Source organism: Oryzias latipes, chromosome 6, assembly GCF_053564925.1.
Source record: "Oryzias latipes strain Hd-rR chromosome 6, Olatipes_Hd-rR_3.1".
In the NCBI taxonomy this organism is placed as follows: domain Eukaryota; kingdom Metazoa; phylum Chordata; class Actinopteri; order Beloniformes; family Adrianichthyidae; genus Oryzias; species Oryzias latipes.
Genome location: NC_136242.1, coordinates 4,908,387 through 4,927,246, shown reverse-complemented (window position 1 = coordinate 4,927,246; position 18,860 = coordinate 4,908,387). Strand labels below are relative to the sequence as shown.

Sequence of the window (18,860 nt, the reverse complement as noted above, 5' to 3'; positions counted from 1 at the left end):
GCTAGGTTTTCCGAGCTGACATTGTTGGGTTTGGACCCACAGATCCTCCGGCCGCGACGTGTCACCTCAGCCCACGACTGTTTGGGCGTAGAGCAGAGGGCTGGAGCCCTGGGCCCGGCATCGGCCTGGTCTTCATGGAGGTCCTGTGGACTCCTGGCCTCCACTGCAGAGCTGGTGTTGGTGGTGCTCGGAGCCCCGTCCATCCGCTCCCACCCGTTGTTTTTACGGCCACAAATTTGAATGATGTTACTCTCCGTGGCGGTGGAATGGGCTTCGGCGGGAATTTCTCCAAACCATGGAAGGGTTTGAGACAGGGAGCGGTTGGTGTTAATTGAAAGCTGTAGTTGTTGGATGTACTTCGACTGGGAAGCAGATACTGATAGAATTTTTTCTATCAGAGCAGATTTTTCTCTGAGCTCCAGTCTAAGTTTCTGAACAGTTTCCTTAAGTTGGGAATGTCCTGGGTCACAGTGGTCGGGAGTGCATGAAACTCCGTCTGGACGAGCGGCAGCCATCTTCCTCCTTCCTCCTGTCAAGTGCACAAAAGGATCAGTAATCACGTTCATTCACATCCTGGTACGCTCTCCGTCCATCTAGCTGCAAAAGCCGCTTCCTGCCGCTACTTCCATGTCTCTGTGAGCATTCAATAGGGGTAAAAATAAAAGCAAGAACGATCGGACTTAGCTTTAAGCTCCTAGCATTACAACCAGTTGTTTTTTTTTGTTTTTTTTTAACCCTTGTGTTGTCTTAGATGACCCCCCCCCCCTTACATTGACGTGTTCTCCCTACCATGACAAAGGTGGATAAAGGTAGAAAGATTTCATGTAATCCATGGACACCAGTGAAGATCACAAATCATTGAAGAAAAAAGGTTCAGAGCACTGTCTAGTGGGTCTAGATGACCCAACTCCCAATGTTAAAGTGCCTAAGATAGCACAAGGGTTACTTGAACACAATACAAAAGAACACCAGATCATTTACATAAAATTGGCAAAATATGGCGAATACAAGAAAGAATACCGCAATTTGAAAGGAAGCAAAAAAGGAAGAAAAAAATTCTTATCAATATGCATACATAAACCTTTCCATATTCATAATCATAGAGAAATTAGGGAAAAGTTTAAAAATAAGGAAACAACAATTTCAGAGTAGGATAGTGTTACAAAATGCAGGGGGATAAAACAGCTAAATAAATTGTCTCAGATACTGGGAATATCACTCAGGATACCACCTGTTATGGCTTAAGGTGAATTGATTAATTTTATGGATTTTAAGTATAAATTGACTTCATTGTTAAAGAAGGTAAAGCTAGGGTGACATTTCTGTAACCTATTTTTGTGTATAAAAAACTTGGCTAAACATAACACAGTATTGATACATACAATATTTATATTGTTGTGTAGTGACAGGCCAAAGATTATTACGTATTTCGAAAAGAAATCCATAATGAATGGGAATTTATTTTTTAACCATTTGTACACATCCAACCAGAACACTTGTACAACATCACACAGGAAAAATATGTGGTCGATGTCTTCAACAGCAGTTTGGCAGAAGGTACAGCAGTTGTCATCAATGTTAAAACGTAATCTAAGTAATTCTTTGGAGGGATAAATACCATTCATAATTTTGACGTGTGTTTCTTTAACTTTTGCGGGAATAGGAAGTTTCATGAAATCGGTCCTTAATTTAGTAACAACATTTTGTTGAAATTTCTGCAGTTTATTGTTTTTGTTCTTTCGTCCAGGAAAAAGCCTTTTAACCCTTGTGCAATCTTAGGCACTTAACCATTGGGAGTTGGGTCATCTAGACCCACTAGACCAGGGGTCGGCAACCCATGGCTCCGGAGCCACATGTGGCTCTTTCATCCTTCTGTTGTGGCTCCCTGTGACTTTGGAAAATAATGAGTATTTCATAATAATTAAATTTTATTTTATTTTGTTCATCTGCTGGCTCCATACGAAGCGCGTACCACGTCAAAACCAGCTTCTTATAAATGAGCTCGCATTTATCGGGCGAGAACTGCAGAGCTGATAGCAGGAGGAGACACGCGGTCCGGAGTGATCTTCTGCCGGGAACTTGATGTGCCGCGGGGCAGAGACCAACTCGCTGATGACAGAGAGTTAGCGCCAGTGTTGCCAGATAAAGTCACAGTTTTCCAGCCCAAAAGTCATCTCAAAACCGCCAGACCCAGCCAAAAACCGTCCAACAAAACTTTTGTTGATGTTTTTTTTCGTACTGGACTGATAAAATAAAAGATTTTCCTAAATAAAAAATAGTTCTGACCAATAATAAAATGTGTACAATATTTAATATTTCTTCAGCGGGCCGCCTTCTTTCATTCATTTGCTTAACCCGCTCTATCGCTATAACCTGCGTCCGGCTCTTTCATCGTTGTGCTTCGCTGGAGCGCCCCGACTATCGTGTCCGTATGACCGTATTTTGCGCTCTCTGTGTAGGACACGCTGAGGAGCGCGGGGGAAACAAATCTCAGCTGCAGAGGATGTGAACAGGTGAACAGGTAGAGAGGAAAAGCAGGTGGAGAGGCGGAGGAGGGGCTTTGGCTTCAAACTCTGTCAGAGAGATGCAAACACGGGCGTCAGATTCAGACGCAGCTTTCCCTGCAGGAGTTGAAGCAGAGACTTTCTCTGGGATGATTTTATGAACTCACACATGGAAACATGATTACCAAGTAGAACTCTTCAAAATAATAAACCTGATCTCTCCACATTCTCAGTTTCTACCATGCATTGATAAACACATCGCTCCATGCAGCGATCAGACCAGAACCAGTAACTCCTCCCAACGCGTCTGCGGTATCATCCTTTAAAAAACACAATGTGCAATTGCAGTGATGTATGTTTCAGAGGATGTCCGATTGGCCAATCTACATGTCAATCAAGTCCCGTACTTCTCAGTGAGGATTTTGATTGGCTGGTGGATTTTTAAGAAGTACTTTTTATATCTTTTCTGGCCCGCGATCTACACTCATGTCCTTGAAGATCGACGTAATGAGCACCCTTGATATAATGTATACATGCATAATATATATATAATAATGTCAAAACGGGTTGTGGCTCCAGGTGCTTTTTTTTCATTAGGGGCGGTCCCAAATGGCGCTTTGAGTAAAAAAGGTTGCCGACCCCTGCACTAGACAGTGCTCTGAACCTTTTTTCTTCAATGATTTGTGATCTTCACTGGTGTCCATGGATTACATGAAATCTTTCCACCTTTATCCACCTTTGTCATGGTAGGGAGAACACGTCAATGCAAGGGGGGGGGGGTCACCTAAGATATCATAAGGGTTAATGAACCAATTTCTGATAAAAGAGTTATTACATTTTTTGTCCATAAGAGGGCATCCTTCAATTGATAATTTGGCTAACTGTGGTTTTATCATTACATGTGTCATAGAGTGTTCCTTGTTAGAAATACAAATTCTCGAGGAAAAGAATTACGGAATTTTAAGAATTCTGAAATAGGAGGATTGAAGTTATGTCTTAAACAAAATTGCTCATAATCTAATAAATTGCCCTCCGTGTCCATCAGACATCGACCAGACACCTCTGCCGAACCATTCAGCACAAAACAAGGATCTGTTTCTGTGGAGAATGTGTCTGTTGTTCCAAATATTATATAATAAATAAATAAATAAAATCACTAACAAGCACCAACTGTAATCCACCTAATTTGTTAAATAAATGATTTGGGACACAAAACCAGAAGGATTGGTTGTGTTTGATCCATGATTTCAACCAGTTTATTTTCAGGGTTCCGTTAAGACAATAACTATAACTTTGAGACCACCATCCTTAAATTCTTTGACCATATCGATTTTTTGTCATGTAATTAGGCTTGTTTCTCCAAATAAAGTTAAAAGTCATTTGGTTGATGGATTTTATAATTTTTTTGGGGATGGCATTAGAGTAAGATGGATAAATACATCTAGACAAACCCTCCATCTTTGTCAGATAGATCCGACCCAGCAGCGACATATCTCTTTGGAGCCACATATTCAACCTTGTCTTACATTCATCAAGTTTCCTAGCATTACAAACATGGATGTGAGCAATATCCCGTCATGCATCACCCATACCCAAGATGCATTTCGGCTTATCACTGTGTCCCTGTAACTGAGGTGTAACAACAAGACCAATGATTGGCTGGTCGAAATGCATCTTGGGTAGCGTGATGAATCTTGGGATATTGCTCACATCCAGCCTAATCTTATGATATTTTTCTGATTTTCATCAAGACAATCATAGATCGATCACCGCGGGCCCCAAGGGAGTTGCCACGCCCCGTCCCAGAGCCAGGGAAGGAGTGATCCCAACCTTAGGTGCAGATGGGAGCCCATCCAGCGCAGCCCCCCCCCCCCTGCACAGGCAAAAAGATCACCCCCCAAGCCCGGCCGGACCCCCACCTAATCTCCCCGAGCACGCTCTTCCCACACCAGAGCCCAGATGACCACGTAGCGCCCCTGCCCCCGCCCCTAAACCACAGCAGACAGACAAGGAGGAGCAATGCCGAGGCACCCCACCCCCTAAAGAAAAAAGAACGAGACCAGACCAGAGAGACCGAAATCTTTCCAAGTAACCAAAATTTTGGGCTGACATTTTTTCCAAGCTGATATGATCAAACAGCAGATTTCTGTAATGAATTACATTGTCCCGCAGCAGCAGACACTGACTGCAAGGAGCATATTATTTTCGCAGTTGGAAAGATTTCTGCGTTTTTGAGTGAAAATGTGACCCCCGCCAAAGGCGCAAAAAGTCACCAAAATTTGCAGACCCCTACGACCCGGCGAAAATGAATGTTCGGCATACTAAACGACACCCCACCCATGACGATGACATCACAGCGAAAAATAAAGTAAAGTTAAAGCCACAAATTAAACGTTATAGTAACAAAAATTATAATAATAATACATTTTATTTATAAGGCGCCTTTCTGGGCACTCAAGGTCGCTGCACAACATGTATACAGTATAAAAAATACAATAAACAGTTAAAACAACAACAGCAATTTAAATACATACACAATTAAATAAAATGTTATAAAAACATGAAAAGGTCACTGTTAAAGTGAATAGGCCATCTGGAAAAGATGAGTTTTTAGCTTTGATTTGAAATGTGGGAGTGTGTCAGTGTTGCGGAGGTCAGGGGGGAGTGAGTTCCAAAGCAGAGCAGAGCCACTGAATGCCCAGCTCCCCATGGTGACAAGACGGGCGGAAGGAACAGAAAACTGGATAGAGGAAGAGGAGCGAAGGGAGCGAGCAGGTATGGAGACATGAAGGAGGTCAGAGAGATATGGAGGTGCAAGGTTGTGAAAGGCTTGGAATGTGCAGAGCAAGATTTTGTATTGAATGCGGAATGGGATGGGGGCCAGTGAAGTTGTTGAAGGATAGGTGTGATGTGTTTGATGGAGGGAGTGCGTGTGATGATACCAGCAGCTGAATTTTGAACCAGTTGAAGTTTATGGAGGGTTTTTTGTGGGAGACCAAATAGAAGAGAGTTACAATAGTCCAGGCGGGAAGTAACAAGACTGTGTACGAGTGGACTGGGGACTGAGGGAGGGCCGGAGACGTTGTATGTCGCGTGGATGGAAGTAAGCTGATAGGGTGACGCTGTTTATGTGAGAAGTGAAAGAGAGACTACTGTCAAGGATGACACCCAAACTCTTTACCTGAGGGGAGGGAGAGATGCTGGAGCCGTCAGAGGAAAGAGAGAAATGGTTGGTCTTGCTCAGGGTGGATTTGGTGCCTATCAGAAGAAGTTCAGTTTTATTGCTATTGAGTTTTAAAAATTTTGAGGTGAACCAGGATTTGACTTCATTGATGCAGTCAACCAGTGCTAATGGAGGCAATGTGGAGTTGGGTTGGCTGGAAAGATAGAGCTGGGTGTCATCCGCATAGCAATGAAAAGGGATGTGGATTTTTTGGAAAATATGACCAAGCGGGAGAAGGTAGATAATAAAGAGGAGTGGACCGAGCACAGAACCCTGAGGGACACCAGTTGTTATGGGGACAGAATGAGAAGTGAAAGATTTCAGTTGGATAAACTGAGTACGGTCAGACAGGTAGGAATGAAACCAGGAGAGGACAGTGCCAGAGATGCCAATGGAAGAGAGTCTGTTCAGGAGGATGGAATGAGAAATGGTGTCAAAAGCTGAACTGAGATCAAGTAAAAGAAGGATGGATAATAAACCACAGTCAGCAGAGAGGAGAAGGTCATCAGTGATTTTTAGAAGAGCAGTTTCAGTACTATGAAGGGGACGGAAGGTAGATTGGAAAAGTTCATCCAGATTATTGGAGGACAGATGAGCATGAAGCTGAGCAGAAACTGTTTTCTCAAGAATTTTTGAAATTTAGGGAAGGTTGGAAATGGGACGGTAATTATTGAGGTCTGTGGGATCTGAACCCGATTTTTTAAGTATGCGAGTGACAGCAGCAGTTTTCAGTGCAGGAGGAACAATTCCAGAGGAGAGGGAAGCATGGATTATGTTGGTGATGAGAGGACAAAGAGAGGGAGCAGTAGCTTTACCAAGGATGGTGGGCAGTGGGTCAAGCTGGCATGTGGAAGGTTTGGATTTTTTAATTAATGTAGAGATTTGACTAACTGTGGGTAGGGTAAATGAAGAAAACGAAGTGTCAGATTTAAAAGACGGAATGAAAGATAGAAATGGAGCAGAGTAGGGGGAAAGCTGTTGATGAATAAGGTGGATTTTTGTGGTGAAAAATGTAGCCAAGGTGTTGCAGAAATCAGTTGAATAGAGATGTGATGGAGTCAGGAGGTTTGGTGATGTTAGAGATGAAGGAGAAAAGAATCTTTGAATTTTCTTTATTTGAATTGATTAAATTGGAGTAGTAGGCAGATTTGGTTTTGGAGATACAGTCTTTATAGTGGAGAATGTGCTGTGTGTACTGTACATGTCTTTGTGGATAGTTAGTCCGGTTTTGGTGTAGAGTCTTTTAAGTTGGCGACCTTTTGCTTTTAGCAGTCTGAGAGTGGGAGTGTACCAGGGTGGGTTTTTGTGAATGAGACAGATCTGGATTTGAGTGGAGCAAGTGTGTTGAGGATGTGGTGTTGTGTGGTGGTGTTTGGAAGTTCACTGATCAGGACAGATAAAATCTCAAGGTTGATATCCTTAGCATTACAGAAGGTAATGTTTCATGAAGGCTTGTGTTTGGAAAGAAACAAATTGACATTAAATGTCACAAGCATATGGTCGGAAAACGGGATGAAGTTTGATTTACAATCCATGGGTTTTATATCTGAGCAGAAGATTAAGTCCAGAATGTGTCCTTTTGAGTGAGTGGGAAAATCAACAAATTGTTGAAAACCAAAACTCTCCAAACAGGATAGGAAATCATTAGTAAGTGAATTGTTAACATTATCCAGATGGATATTTAGGTGAAAGCTCAGTGATATATGTTAGAAGAGTTGAGAAGTCTGACATAAAATCCTTGTTTGGTTTTGGTGGTCTGTGGATAGTGGCAATGATGGTTGGGGTAGATCCAGAGAACTGATATCCAGTGGCCTCAAATGACTGGAAGATAGGAACTGTTAAAGGAGCTGCTCTCAAAAAAACGTCTACAGTTGGCCCACTTTGTGCAAAACGATGTAATAAACAAAAAGATCGATATGGGTGTGCTAAACAAAAAGTGGTCGCAAAAAAATGTGCTGACTCAGCTAAAATGAAAAAATTCAGAATTTCTTTTTTAAGTACACGACTTACAAAACCAACATGTCCTTGTTGGGGATATCCACAAGGAGTTTTGAAATCTTTATGGGATGGTGACATGAGCAGCGATTTGGTGACCATTTTGTGCCAAAATTTGTGATAACAGGATTTTTGCCTTTTTACACAATATAGGAAAATGAACTTTTTTTCTAGTGATTTTCACAATGTTTGACGCACATGCCGCTAGCTTAGGTTTACAACCACCTGTGAAGTTTCGTCGACCTTTGACCTCGGGAAGGGCCGCCATCTTAAATTTAAAAAAATAAAGCACCTTTAGTACCGGATCTAATGATAAATCTCTCCTTACTCATCATTGTTACATGGATCTAAACAATGCGATCTCCCATGATTTTCCGCGTTTTTTTTTTCTTCTGAAAATCACCCCCAAAAATCTAATGAGAATAGTTCATAGGTAGCTTAACAAAACTTGTTTTAAATTATTATTTTAAAGTACACTTAAGAAAGTAATAATGATTTATCATAAAGTGTTACTTTAAACGATACTTACCGTTCGTTCCTGTCCCACAATTTAACATGTAGTCTGTGTCTACCTAGAGACGAATTAAGTGCGAAGCACCTGATTGGATATAATTTAGACCAATCAGTGTGGACCTTCTTTTCTGTGATTGGCGTCCAGAGTAGTCAGAAAAATCAAAGATTGTAAAAAAGAGAGATGCGACACAATGCATGCGAAAATATTTTTGGCGGTTTGATGGCAGTCATATTATATGGAAGCGATTCTGTAGCATAAATAAAAAGCAAAGTCAAAACCAGAAATGCTTTTTCATTTTCAAAATGAAGCTGCATTTTTTGACTCAAAAATATAATGAAAAAGCAATCCACCAAAATGCTTTTTCATTTCCTTCCTCAACACAGCTTATTCTGTCACTTAATTAAAATTAAAATGAAAATGGTATTTGACATTTCATTTTCAAGACGTTCTCTGGTAAATGTGTAGCATAATTCATTCAGAAATGTCTAATTTGAGATTTAAAATGGATTAATAGAAATGCTTTTTCACTTCCAAAATGAAGCTGCATTTTTTGACTCAAAATTAACAAGAAAAAGCAATACTTCAAAATGCTTTTTCATTTCCTTCCTGAACACAGCTTATTCTGTCACTTAATTAAAATTAAAATGGTATTTGACATTTCATTTTCAAGACGTTCTCTGGTAAATGTGTAGCATAATTCATTTAGAAATGTCTAATTTGACATTTAAAATGGATTAACAGAATTGCTTTTTAATTTTCAAAATGTAGCTGCATGAAATGACTCAAAATTCAAATGAAAAAGCAATATTTCAAAATGCTTTTTCCTTTTATACTTAAAGCCGCTTATTCTGTGTCATAATTAAAACGAAAATGCAAAGATCAGTCCAAACACAATTGTAGTCCTGAGCTGAGTATAGACACCATGAAAGAACAAAAGATACACTTATCAAGTGTTCATAAGTACATTTTCATCTAGTCAAAGTTAGTTGCCATGCAAAAAGTTTGGAGGTCACAAACAGGCACAAAATACTTTCCTGGTCGCTTAATTTATAGACCTATACATTTCTCATGACAGGTCACCTCAGTTAGACGCCATGTTTATCTAAAACGGAGATGCAACATGCCGCTCCGAAGACACGTATTGCTCTTTTACCCCTCCATTGTGGCGTTCTAGTCAAAGAAAAATAAAAGGTTTTGATTTTTAAACGTAACTTGAAAAAGTAGTCAAAGTATTTAGTAAAGTAAAAAAGTAAACTAGCTCAAACTTTATTTAACTTATTTATAAACTGTTGAACGACAGTAAGTATCACAAGTTGAACTAAACATTTTGACACATTTTGACAGTTATTTGTGCGCCGTGTACTACAGAAAAACAATTGAGGTCACTGAGCACAACCATAGTTAAGGCAGACTGGATTATAAAGAAGATTCTCTATTTTTGAACAAATGTAAGAATTTTCAAGTGCTTCTTATGGTTCAAAAAATATGGCAAGGTAAATAGCTGTGATTCAATTTTGGTTCATTAGATTTGCACATTTCTGGCTGAGATTCTTCACAAATGTTAAAATAAACTTTAATATAGTTTAATAAAATAAACATATTTTAACCACTGCTGACATTACACTACCTGCTACTACATTTGCTGCATTGAGATGGTCTAATGTGAAATAAGGTGTCTTTTATTCTGAAAGGAAGTCACAAGAAACCCTCTTAAAAGCTATCAACTATTTTATGTTTTGAAAAAAAGCAATTTTCTCTTTATGTTTATGTTTTTTTATTTCAATAACATTAGTTCATTTATATTTATTATAATAGTAACAATAACACACAAATCAGTGTTCTATGTTTCTAGCGGGTGAAGTGGGACTTCACCCAAGCCCCAAGTGGCTCTTTAGGATCGCAGACCTCTGAGCTAAAACCTCAAACTGCAGATATATTAACTGTTGTTTAGCAATTGTGCAACGCTGCATCATAATGATTTCTTTTTAAATCAATTAGGAAAAGACACAAAGAGGCACTAAATTCCAATGTAATTCTTGAGGTGAATGTAACAATAATATATCTGTCGCCTGTGAATTAAGCATATATTTTTAAACATGAAACGTTTTTATATGACATTAAATGTCAAAGACCGTTCAGTTTCAAACAAACCTGCTTTCATGTGAGGGTGAATGGCTCCATCCAGTGGACTTCCAGCTGGCAGACTACTTTTTGTAACAACTGTTGACAAAAATTTAAGCTACTGATCGTCTTTTTAAATTACATGCTTCAAAAAGGTAAATAGGCAAGCTTGAGATTTTTCTTAGGAATTACATGTATGCCTTTGCATTTCACATTTGTGTTTTGTGTTGTTTTTTCACACACCTTAGGCAACTAGTGGCTTGTCCTTTATTCACAACATTTTCCAAACCGAGTTTGTATTTTTCTGGAGAAAACTCTGAGCTACACTATAACTGGGTTTCAAAAGAACATCCAAAAACATAAATGGCACCAGCTAAAAGAGGTTTTTGAACATATGTGTGTTATCGATAATAATTTTGTGAAATAAAATAAATAAATAAAAAAAATATAAAAGTAGGCACCTGCATTCAGCTGAAGAAGATAAGAGCCCAAAAATCATTTTTATTTCCTGGCACTTCTCAAACAAATGAGCTTTTCTTCACTTACATTTTGTTCTTGTGATTAAATTACCTCTCTGTTGCAAGCTTGGGTCATTAATAGTAGGGTCGTGCTTGTGGAGACTCAGTTTGCTATAAAGGAAACCAGATAAACGTCACAGCAAAGGTCAGCAATCTCCACTTGGGTGCCCTAAGCTACAAACCATAAATGCAGAACAAACATTTGTCTGCAGCCCATAGTCTCTGACCTTACACTAATCTGGATCAGGGTGTCATGCAGGCTGCAACAAGCCAGTTTTTTGGTATATCCTCAGATTTTTACAGAAAACACTGGTAAATTAAAATGATGTAGTCTGGAAGTAATCTGTGCACCTTGATGTTAGGCTCACACAGCTGAGAGAGGCTACTGGGGATTCCTGCCAGTACATGGGGTCAAAACGTCTCTGAAAGTTTTATTTCCTTTTCTATAAATGAATCAAACTGCAACTTTGCTTCTCAGAGCCCCTGCTGGGACTTTAAAAAGGAAGAGCACAGTGCTGGTCTGTGTTTTTTTTCAGTAGCGCAATGAGCCGTCTCAACAAATGAGATATCCCAGATTCAGAAAACACTTATGCTTGAATAATGGAATTGCAGCTGGTAAGCATGGAAACACATCTGACCAAAAACCTCTTTCTGAAGAGTCATTGCAGTGCAGCATCTCCAAAAAAGCGCAAAATGACCACAACATTCCTAAACAAGGGATACAGTATATCTTATGTCTGTATTTAAGAAATGGCAGTCTGAGATAATTGAAGAAGCTAAGAGAAAGACACCTTGCACACAGACAGGTGCCAGGAGCTTCGCTTAGAGCACATGTGTCAAACTCAAGGCCCGGGGGCCAAATGTGGCCCGCCATGTCACTTTATGTGGCCCCAGAGAGCATAAAAGTTTTTAATTTGTTAGAATAAAAATGAAAAATTGGTGTGTATTTATTAATATCTAGGGGGAATCGGACTTGAAATATCGGATTGGGCAACTATGCATTAGGTCTTAAACACTGACCATATAACCTAACCTGACAGAATCAAATTTAAAAGGATTTACGTCAGAGTAACAAGCAAACATATGTTTTCTATGCAACTGTAATTGTCACTTTAAAAAGTTATAATAAATAAATAATGAGTTATTTAACATTAAGGAGTAGTTACATTTATTTTTCATTACATTTAGTTACATGTAGAAGTCATATCTGGCCCTTTGAGGACAGCCACTATGCTGATGTGGCCCTCAGTGAAACTGACACCCCTGCCTTAGAGGCTTTGCACTCAAAAAACCTTACTGATCTCTTGTGACATCCATTCACTGCTCGAATCTTTTGCATAAATGGACCAAATTTCCCTGACAGCAGGAAGTCTGGTAGAGGGAGCCACTGGTCATTGGGCTTATCCCTTGTGCTGTCTGAGATTACCCCCCCCCCCCCCCTTACATTGACGTGTTCTCCCTACCATGACAAAGGTGGATAAAGGTGAAAAGATTTCATGTAATCCATGGACACCAGTGAAGATCACAAATCATTGAAGAAAAAAGGTTCAGAGCACTGTCTAGTGGGTCAAGATGACCCCACTCCCAATGTTAAAGTGCCTAGGATAGCACAAGGGTTACTCTGATGTGAGATTCACCATCACCAGCATGTCAAACTGGTCAATAAAGCGCTGAGTCTGGGGCTTTGAGTAGGGGCAGTGTTATGAAAAGGCTGTGAGAAATAGAAGGAGACAAACAAACCACAGCTGCTGCTCTTTAGACAGAGATGTGAGCCGCTAAAGTTTTTTTTAATTTGATTTGAAATGGTTTATTTCGAGCAATCAAAGCAAGTGTAATGCACAAAACAATACAACCAGTAGACATTCATACAAAGTCGTGTCAAACTTAGGATATTTGGACATTAAATTAAAGATTGCTTCAACAGTTCTTCTCTTTGTCTAAAGATGCATCACTGTAACTCAAAGGTTCTGGAAAAGAGTCCTGACATTTATATAAAAATGTATATTAAAACATTTATATCAAATGTCTAAAAAATGAAGACCAAACCTTATACAAAAGACAAATTCTGAGGAGCTTCGATGTCCTCCATTTACCTGAAGATTCCATATCAGTGTCAAATGACTCAGTTTTCTTCAGAGTACACAGTTTGATTCCTTAAAAAGAGAACTTTTTACTCAAAGATTTGAAGAACATTTATATTTTTATTTTTGTTAAAGTAGTGTGACACTATCAAGCTTTTATCTTAACCTGATAAAATTGAGAACTAACAAGGTAATCCATCAATTCTGAAGTTTCATCACAGGTGTGTCAATCAAAATGTGAGTCCAGCAGATCTGAGGAGAAAGACAATCAGCTGTTATGAACAGCAGCTGTGTTTCCTGCAGGATGAACCTTTATAAGCTCCTTTTGGTTGTTGTCTTCTCATTCGGTGTCTGAAAACATGGGAGCTGAGACGTTTGTGGCCCTTTGTGTTCTGGCTGTATGTAGGGTTTATTGGAAGGATTTGAACTGCAGGTTAAAATTTATGTTTTCATAAAGCATCTAAGCAAGCATTTAACCTTCTTTTAAACTGTGATTCTCCTCAGGTTTAAGCTTACCAGTTGCTAGAGAAAGCCAGAATGCAATCAATAAAAGGATGGGAAGAAAAGCTGGTGAGAATTAATGCTAACGAAAGTGTATACAGAAAAAACTCCTGAGTGGATGTTTACTACTATCTCCATTTCCTCCCCCAAAAGATTTGGCTTTAGAGAGCAGCTTTGATCTTCTACAGTCACTAGATTCCAGGTTGGAAAATCTGGTTAAAGGTGAGAATTTGTAAAAGAATTGCAGTATGGTGATCACATGGCTTGGTTAGTCTGAAAAGGATATGAGCAGCAAAAGAAATGCAAACATTAAAGTACGTAAATATTTTGTCCTGTTAGTACAACTGGAAAACAATGAGGTAGGAGCTCAAACTGCACTCGGTCTAGTCACCGACGCCGCCAGCAACCAGACTGTGTCCGACGCCGCCAGCAACCAGACTGTGTCCGACGCCGCCAGCAACCAGACTGTGTCCGACGCCGCCAGCAACCAGACTGTGTCCGACGCCGCCAGCAACCAGACTGTGTCCGACGCCGCCAGCAACCAGACTGTGTCCGACGCCGCCAGCAACCAGACTGTGTCCGACGCCGCCAGCAACCAGACTGTGTCCGACGCCGCCAGCAACCAGACTGTGTCCGACGCCGCCAGCAACCAGACTGTGTCCGACGCCGCCAGCAACCAGACTGTGTCCGACGCCGCCAGCAACCAGACTGTGTCCGACGCCGCCAGCAACCAGACTGTGTCCGACGCCGCCAGCAACCAGACTGTGTCCGACGCCGCCAGCAACCAGACTGTGTCCGACGCCGCCAGCAACCAGACTGTGTCCGACGCCGCCAGCAACCAGACTGTGTCCGACGCCGCCAGCAACCAGACTGTGTCCGACGCCGCCAGCAACCAGACTGTGTCCGACGCCGCCAGCAACCAGACTGTGTCCGACGCCGCCAGCAACCAGACTGTGTCCGACGCCGCCAGCAACCAGACTGTGTCCGACGCCGCCAGCAACCAGACTGTGTCCGACGCCGCCAGCAACCAGACTGTGTCCGACGCCGCCAGCAACCAGACTGTGTCCGACGCCGCCAGCAACCAGACTGTGTCCATTGAATAAAAAATCTTGATTCTTCATTTTGTCTTGTAATGGTTCATGTCGTGCATTAGTTTAATTTCATGGCCACATTGCTGCATCTCAGGAAAAGTAAGCGGTAAAGTCCAGTCCTGCTTTTGTTTTCCGGAGACTTGGGTTGCAGATAAAAAGATGAGTGTCAGATTTTATTTTATTGACGTATAGATGTTTAGCTGCTCAAGAGATTCCATTTAGATTGATACTAGAAACATAAGATTCTTGATCCCAAATTCAATTACAGCAGTTCGGTGCAAAAATGGGTATTTAAAATGTGCAACATCCTCCTTTCACCCACTTCCTCAAAGTCCAGTGGACAGGACAGAACTGGCCCTCCTGACCAGCTTGAGTCTTTCTGTGCTGCCTGCTCCCCAACAGACCAAGGCGTAGTGGATGGCAGTGGCTACCACAGAGTCAAAGTCCTTAAGAGAGGCCTGCACACTCCAAAGGACCTCAGTCTCTTCAGAAGGTGGAGGCGACTTTGGCCCTTCTTATACAGGGCATCGGTGTTGTCAGTCCAGTTTCTTGTTGAGGTGAACACCCCGGTACTTAAAACTGTCCACTACCTCAATGTCCGAGCCCTGGATGCTCACCGGTGTGAATTGTGGTGGTCTTCTCTGGAAGTCAATCACCATCTGTCTTACTGGTGTTCAAGTGATTACGCTCACACCAGTCCAAAAAGTCCTTGATGACTGACCTGTACTCCAGCTCGTCCCCCCCAGCACACAGCCAACAATGGCTGAGTTGTCAGAGAACTTCTGGAGGTGACAACTGCCAGTGTTGTAGATAAAGGGTGAAGAGGAATGGTGAGAGCACCGTCCCCTGAGGAGCCCCGGTGCTGGAAACCACCACCTACGAAACACAGTTGTGTAGCCTCACATACTGTGGTCTGTTGGTGAGGTAGTCGGTCGTCCATGCAGCCAGTCGTCCGTCCACTCCAGCCCCTTCCAGCTTCTCTCTCAACAGAGCTGGCCGGATGGTGTTGAAGGCGCTGGAGAAGTCACAGAACATGACCCTCACAGCGGTTCTGGCATCCTCCAGGTGAGTCAGCGCCCGGTGCAGCAGGTAGATGACAGCGTCATCCACCCCGATGTTCGGCCTGTAGGCAAACTGTAGCGGATCCGTCGCGGTGCTGACCACTGAGCGAAGGTGGCTGAGGATGAGCCTCTCCATGGTCTTCATTAAGTGGGAGGTCAGGGCTACTGGTCTGTAGTGATTTGGCTCCTTAACGTGCCCCATTTTAGGAACCGGAACCACACAGTCCGTGGTCTGGAAACAGTCTCTCAATCTCTCACTGGCCTCATCAGTCCACGCTCACTGACTTCTTCTGGGGTGGTTCTCTTCTTGCCCTGGGTTTGTATTCAGAGAGCAGGTGCACCAGGTTGTGATCAGAGCGACCGAGTGCGGGGAGAGGGTTGGATTCCTATGAGTCCTTAATCTTTGAATACAGTAAGTCCAGCGTCTTGTTGTCCCTAGTGAGGCACTTAACATACTGAGTGAAAGTGGGGAGAATGGAGGAGAGCGAGGCATGGTTGAAGTCCCCGCTGATTAGAAGCAGCGCCTGCGGGTGCCGGGTCTGCATACGCGTCAGCGCTCCGTGGAGTCGCTCGCAGGCTGCCTCCGCGTCAGCCGATAGAGGGATGTACACGTTAAAAACTATAACATGCGAAAACTCCCTCGGGATGCAAAACGGCCGAATGCCCACAGCGAGAACCTCAATGTCACGGGAGCAAAGCTGTTCCTTCACAGAGACGCGCGCCGGGTTGCACCATCTCTCGTTAATAAACACCGCCAGTCCTCCTACTTTCTTCTTACCACTGTCTGTCTCTAAATAATTCTTGTTTTTAGCTTTGAAGTCTGAAAACTGGATTGGAATGTCCGAAAACTAACTATATAGAGCACTCTGTCGTGTGTTTGCCATTTTGTAGTGCCAACCATCTACATTTCCCACAATCCAGTGCCCTGGAAATTTCCCAGAAGTCTCTGCAAAAAACTAGATGCTCACTAGATTGGCGATTCAAATGTATTTTATATGGCATAAACCAACGTTTCCATTGTAAAAACACTCCCATTGATTAGATTTTCACTTCTTAAAAATCGAAATAAATTGTAAAATTGCAGTTTAAGTGCCATTGCATCTCGTTGTCTTGGAGGATGCAGAGTTAAAATCGAACGTACCCCGTGGTTAACCGGGAAGCAGACGTTTGGAAACAGGAAAGGACCATTTATGAAGAAAGTAAAGTAGAATTTATGACAAGTCTTTACAGAACAAACCGGTACACAATGAGAAGCTGGACTGGGTGTGGTCGCCGTCTGCCTATGAAAGGTAGGTCCTGGGTTTGTTTGGTTAGGTGGACGGGAGCACCAAACTCTGAAGAAGATGTAACCAGATTTGATCAGTTTCTCCAAGAAAACAGCAGAGAAATTGCTGATGTAATGAACAGGTGGGCTCTAACCTGGATTTAAATAATCTGAGTGTTTCAGATGATCTAAGGCTTTCTGGAAGTCTTTTCTATAATAGAAGCTGGATGCAGCTTCTCCATGTCTGTCTAGTGTTGACTCTAGAACTGACCAAAGACTGGATCCAAATGACCGGAGAGGTCTGGCTGGTACATCCTGGGTCAGGAGGTCAGTCATGTATTTTGGTGCTAAACCATTCAAAGCTTTATAAACCAGCAACAGCCAATGCAAAGACCTCAGATCTGGACTTATGTGTTCTACTTTTGGAAGAGTTTTTAATTTTCCCTGAGATAAGTTTTGTTCTTCTTTTTGCCATGAACAATTGTACAGCTTCCAAAATGTCACAATAATAAACATAGTTACTTGCCATTCTGTTCAGTAAAAAAGTAAGAATCTTCCCATTCTTCCAGAAACGTCCGGTGTTTCTCTTTATACTCTGAATTAAGCCATTTTGAACATGAGGGTAAAAGTCTCCACGCGCATCAAATGTTTAGTAATTTTTTCTGGCATTGGGCACAAATTATTGGCGGTCACTTATGAGTCAGGAGCAGAATCAAAACACTTACACTGCCCAGAGGTCTTTTTATTATTTATTTTTAATACTCTCTGAGGGACTTGAGAGTTGTAGTAAAGTCAATTACCTTTTAAATGAGACTTACTTACACGGTTGTCAAGAAGGGGAAAGTTTGAAAAATTATTGTTCTGTTTGTCGTTTCCATAATAGTAGCTTTTTTTGAAAAGCCTTCAGGTTTTCTTCTGCTTCCATGATGTTGACTCCACCCCCCTGCATCTGCTGATTAAGGTGATTGAGAGCTGCGAATATATCAGCCATGTATGCTAAAATGAGAATGAACTCAGATTTTTTGAAGCAATCTGCATGACAATGTTGGTGCTCTTCCAAAAACAAGGCTAATTCCACACGCAAGGCAAAAACACGATTCAGCACCTGTCCCCGGGATAACCACCGCACATTAGAATGGTACATTAGTACCTCAAATTCAGCGCCCATTTCTTTGCACCGCTCACTGAAGATGCAGTGCCTCAGAGCACTATTTCGCACATAGTTCACACATTCCACTACAGTTTTTAATACTTCTGCCATTTTTGGAGGCAAGGTTTTTGTTGCCAACGCATGCCTGTGCAGAATACAATGTGTGACAATGATGTGTGGTGCACCGGCTTTTACTAGCGCGCCAAAACCAGACTTTCCTCCCAGCATTACTGGAGCTCCATCCGTACAAACTGCAGTGACCATATCCCACGAAAGATCATTGTCTCTGAATAAGTCATCCACAAGCTTCTTCACATCAGCTGCCTTAGTTGTGGTTGTAAGAGGCTAACAAAATAAAAACTCTTCTTTTATCATGTCGTCTTTCACATACCGCACAAAAACAGCAAGCTGGCTTAGGTTAGCAACGTCTGTGGTCTCGTCAAGTTGAAGGCTGAATTTTGCCGGGCTTGAAATCAGATCTGCGACTACTTGAGCCAAGATGTCTTTACTCATCTCATCTATTCTGTTGCTGATGGTGTCATTTGAAAGAGGAATTTGGGATAATTTACCTTCGGCCGCTGTTCCGAGTATCAGATTCGCCATTTTTAACGCAGCTAGTTTTACTAGTGTTTCACCAATGGTGTGTGGCTTGCCCTGCTTTGCGATGAGGTACGCAAGTTCATATGATGCTGTGAGGATCGGTTTGTTAATGGGAACAAATCCAAGAGCAGGCAGAGTGGCCTTATCATCAAATCTGACTCTCTTCACCTTGAATTCTGCAAGCGTTGTGTTCTGTTATTCTCCATCTCCATGCAGCTTCTATAAGTGTTCCTTAAG

General features: G+C 41.8%; 2 protein-coding genes across 4 annotated transcripts in view; both read left to right on the top strand.

Moving 5' to 3' along the window:
* The window catches only part of LOC111947510 (uncharacterized), a 60,338-nt gene that overhangs the window by 234 nt on the left and 41,244 nt on the right, over window positions 1-18,860 (top strand). The window lies entirely within an intron of this gene.
* Window positions 13,302-14,577, top strand: LOC110014687 (uncharacterized). Its single transcript, XM_078948284.1, has 4 exons — window positions 13,302-13,354; window positions 13,461-13,526; window positions 13,611-13,679; window positions 13,797-14,577. Exons 2-4 carry the CDS (start codon window positions 13,511-13,513, stop codon window positions 14,558-14,560), a joined length of 849 nt encoding a protein of 282 aa, XP_078804410.1. The 5' UTR covers window positions 13,302-13,354; window positions 13,461-13,510; the 3' UTR covers window positions 14,561-14,577.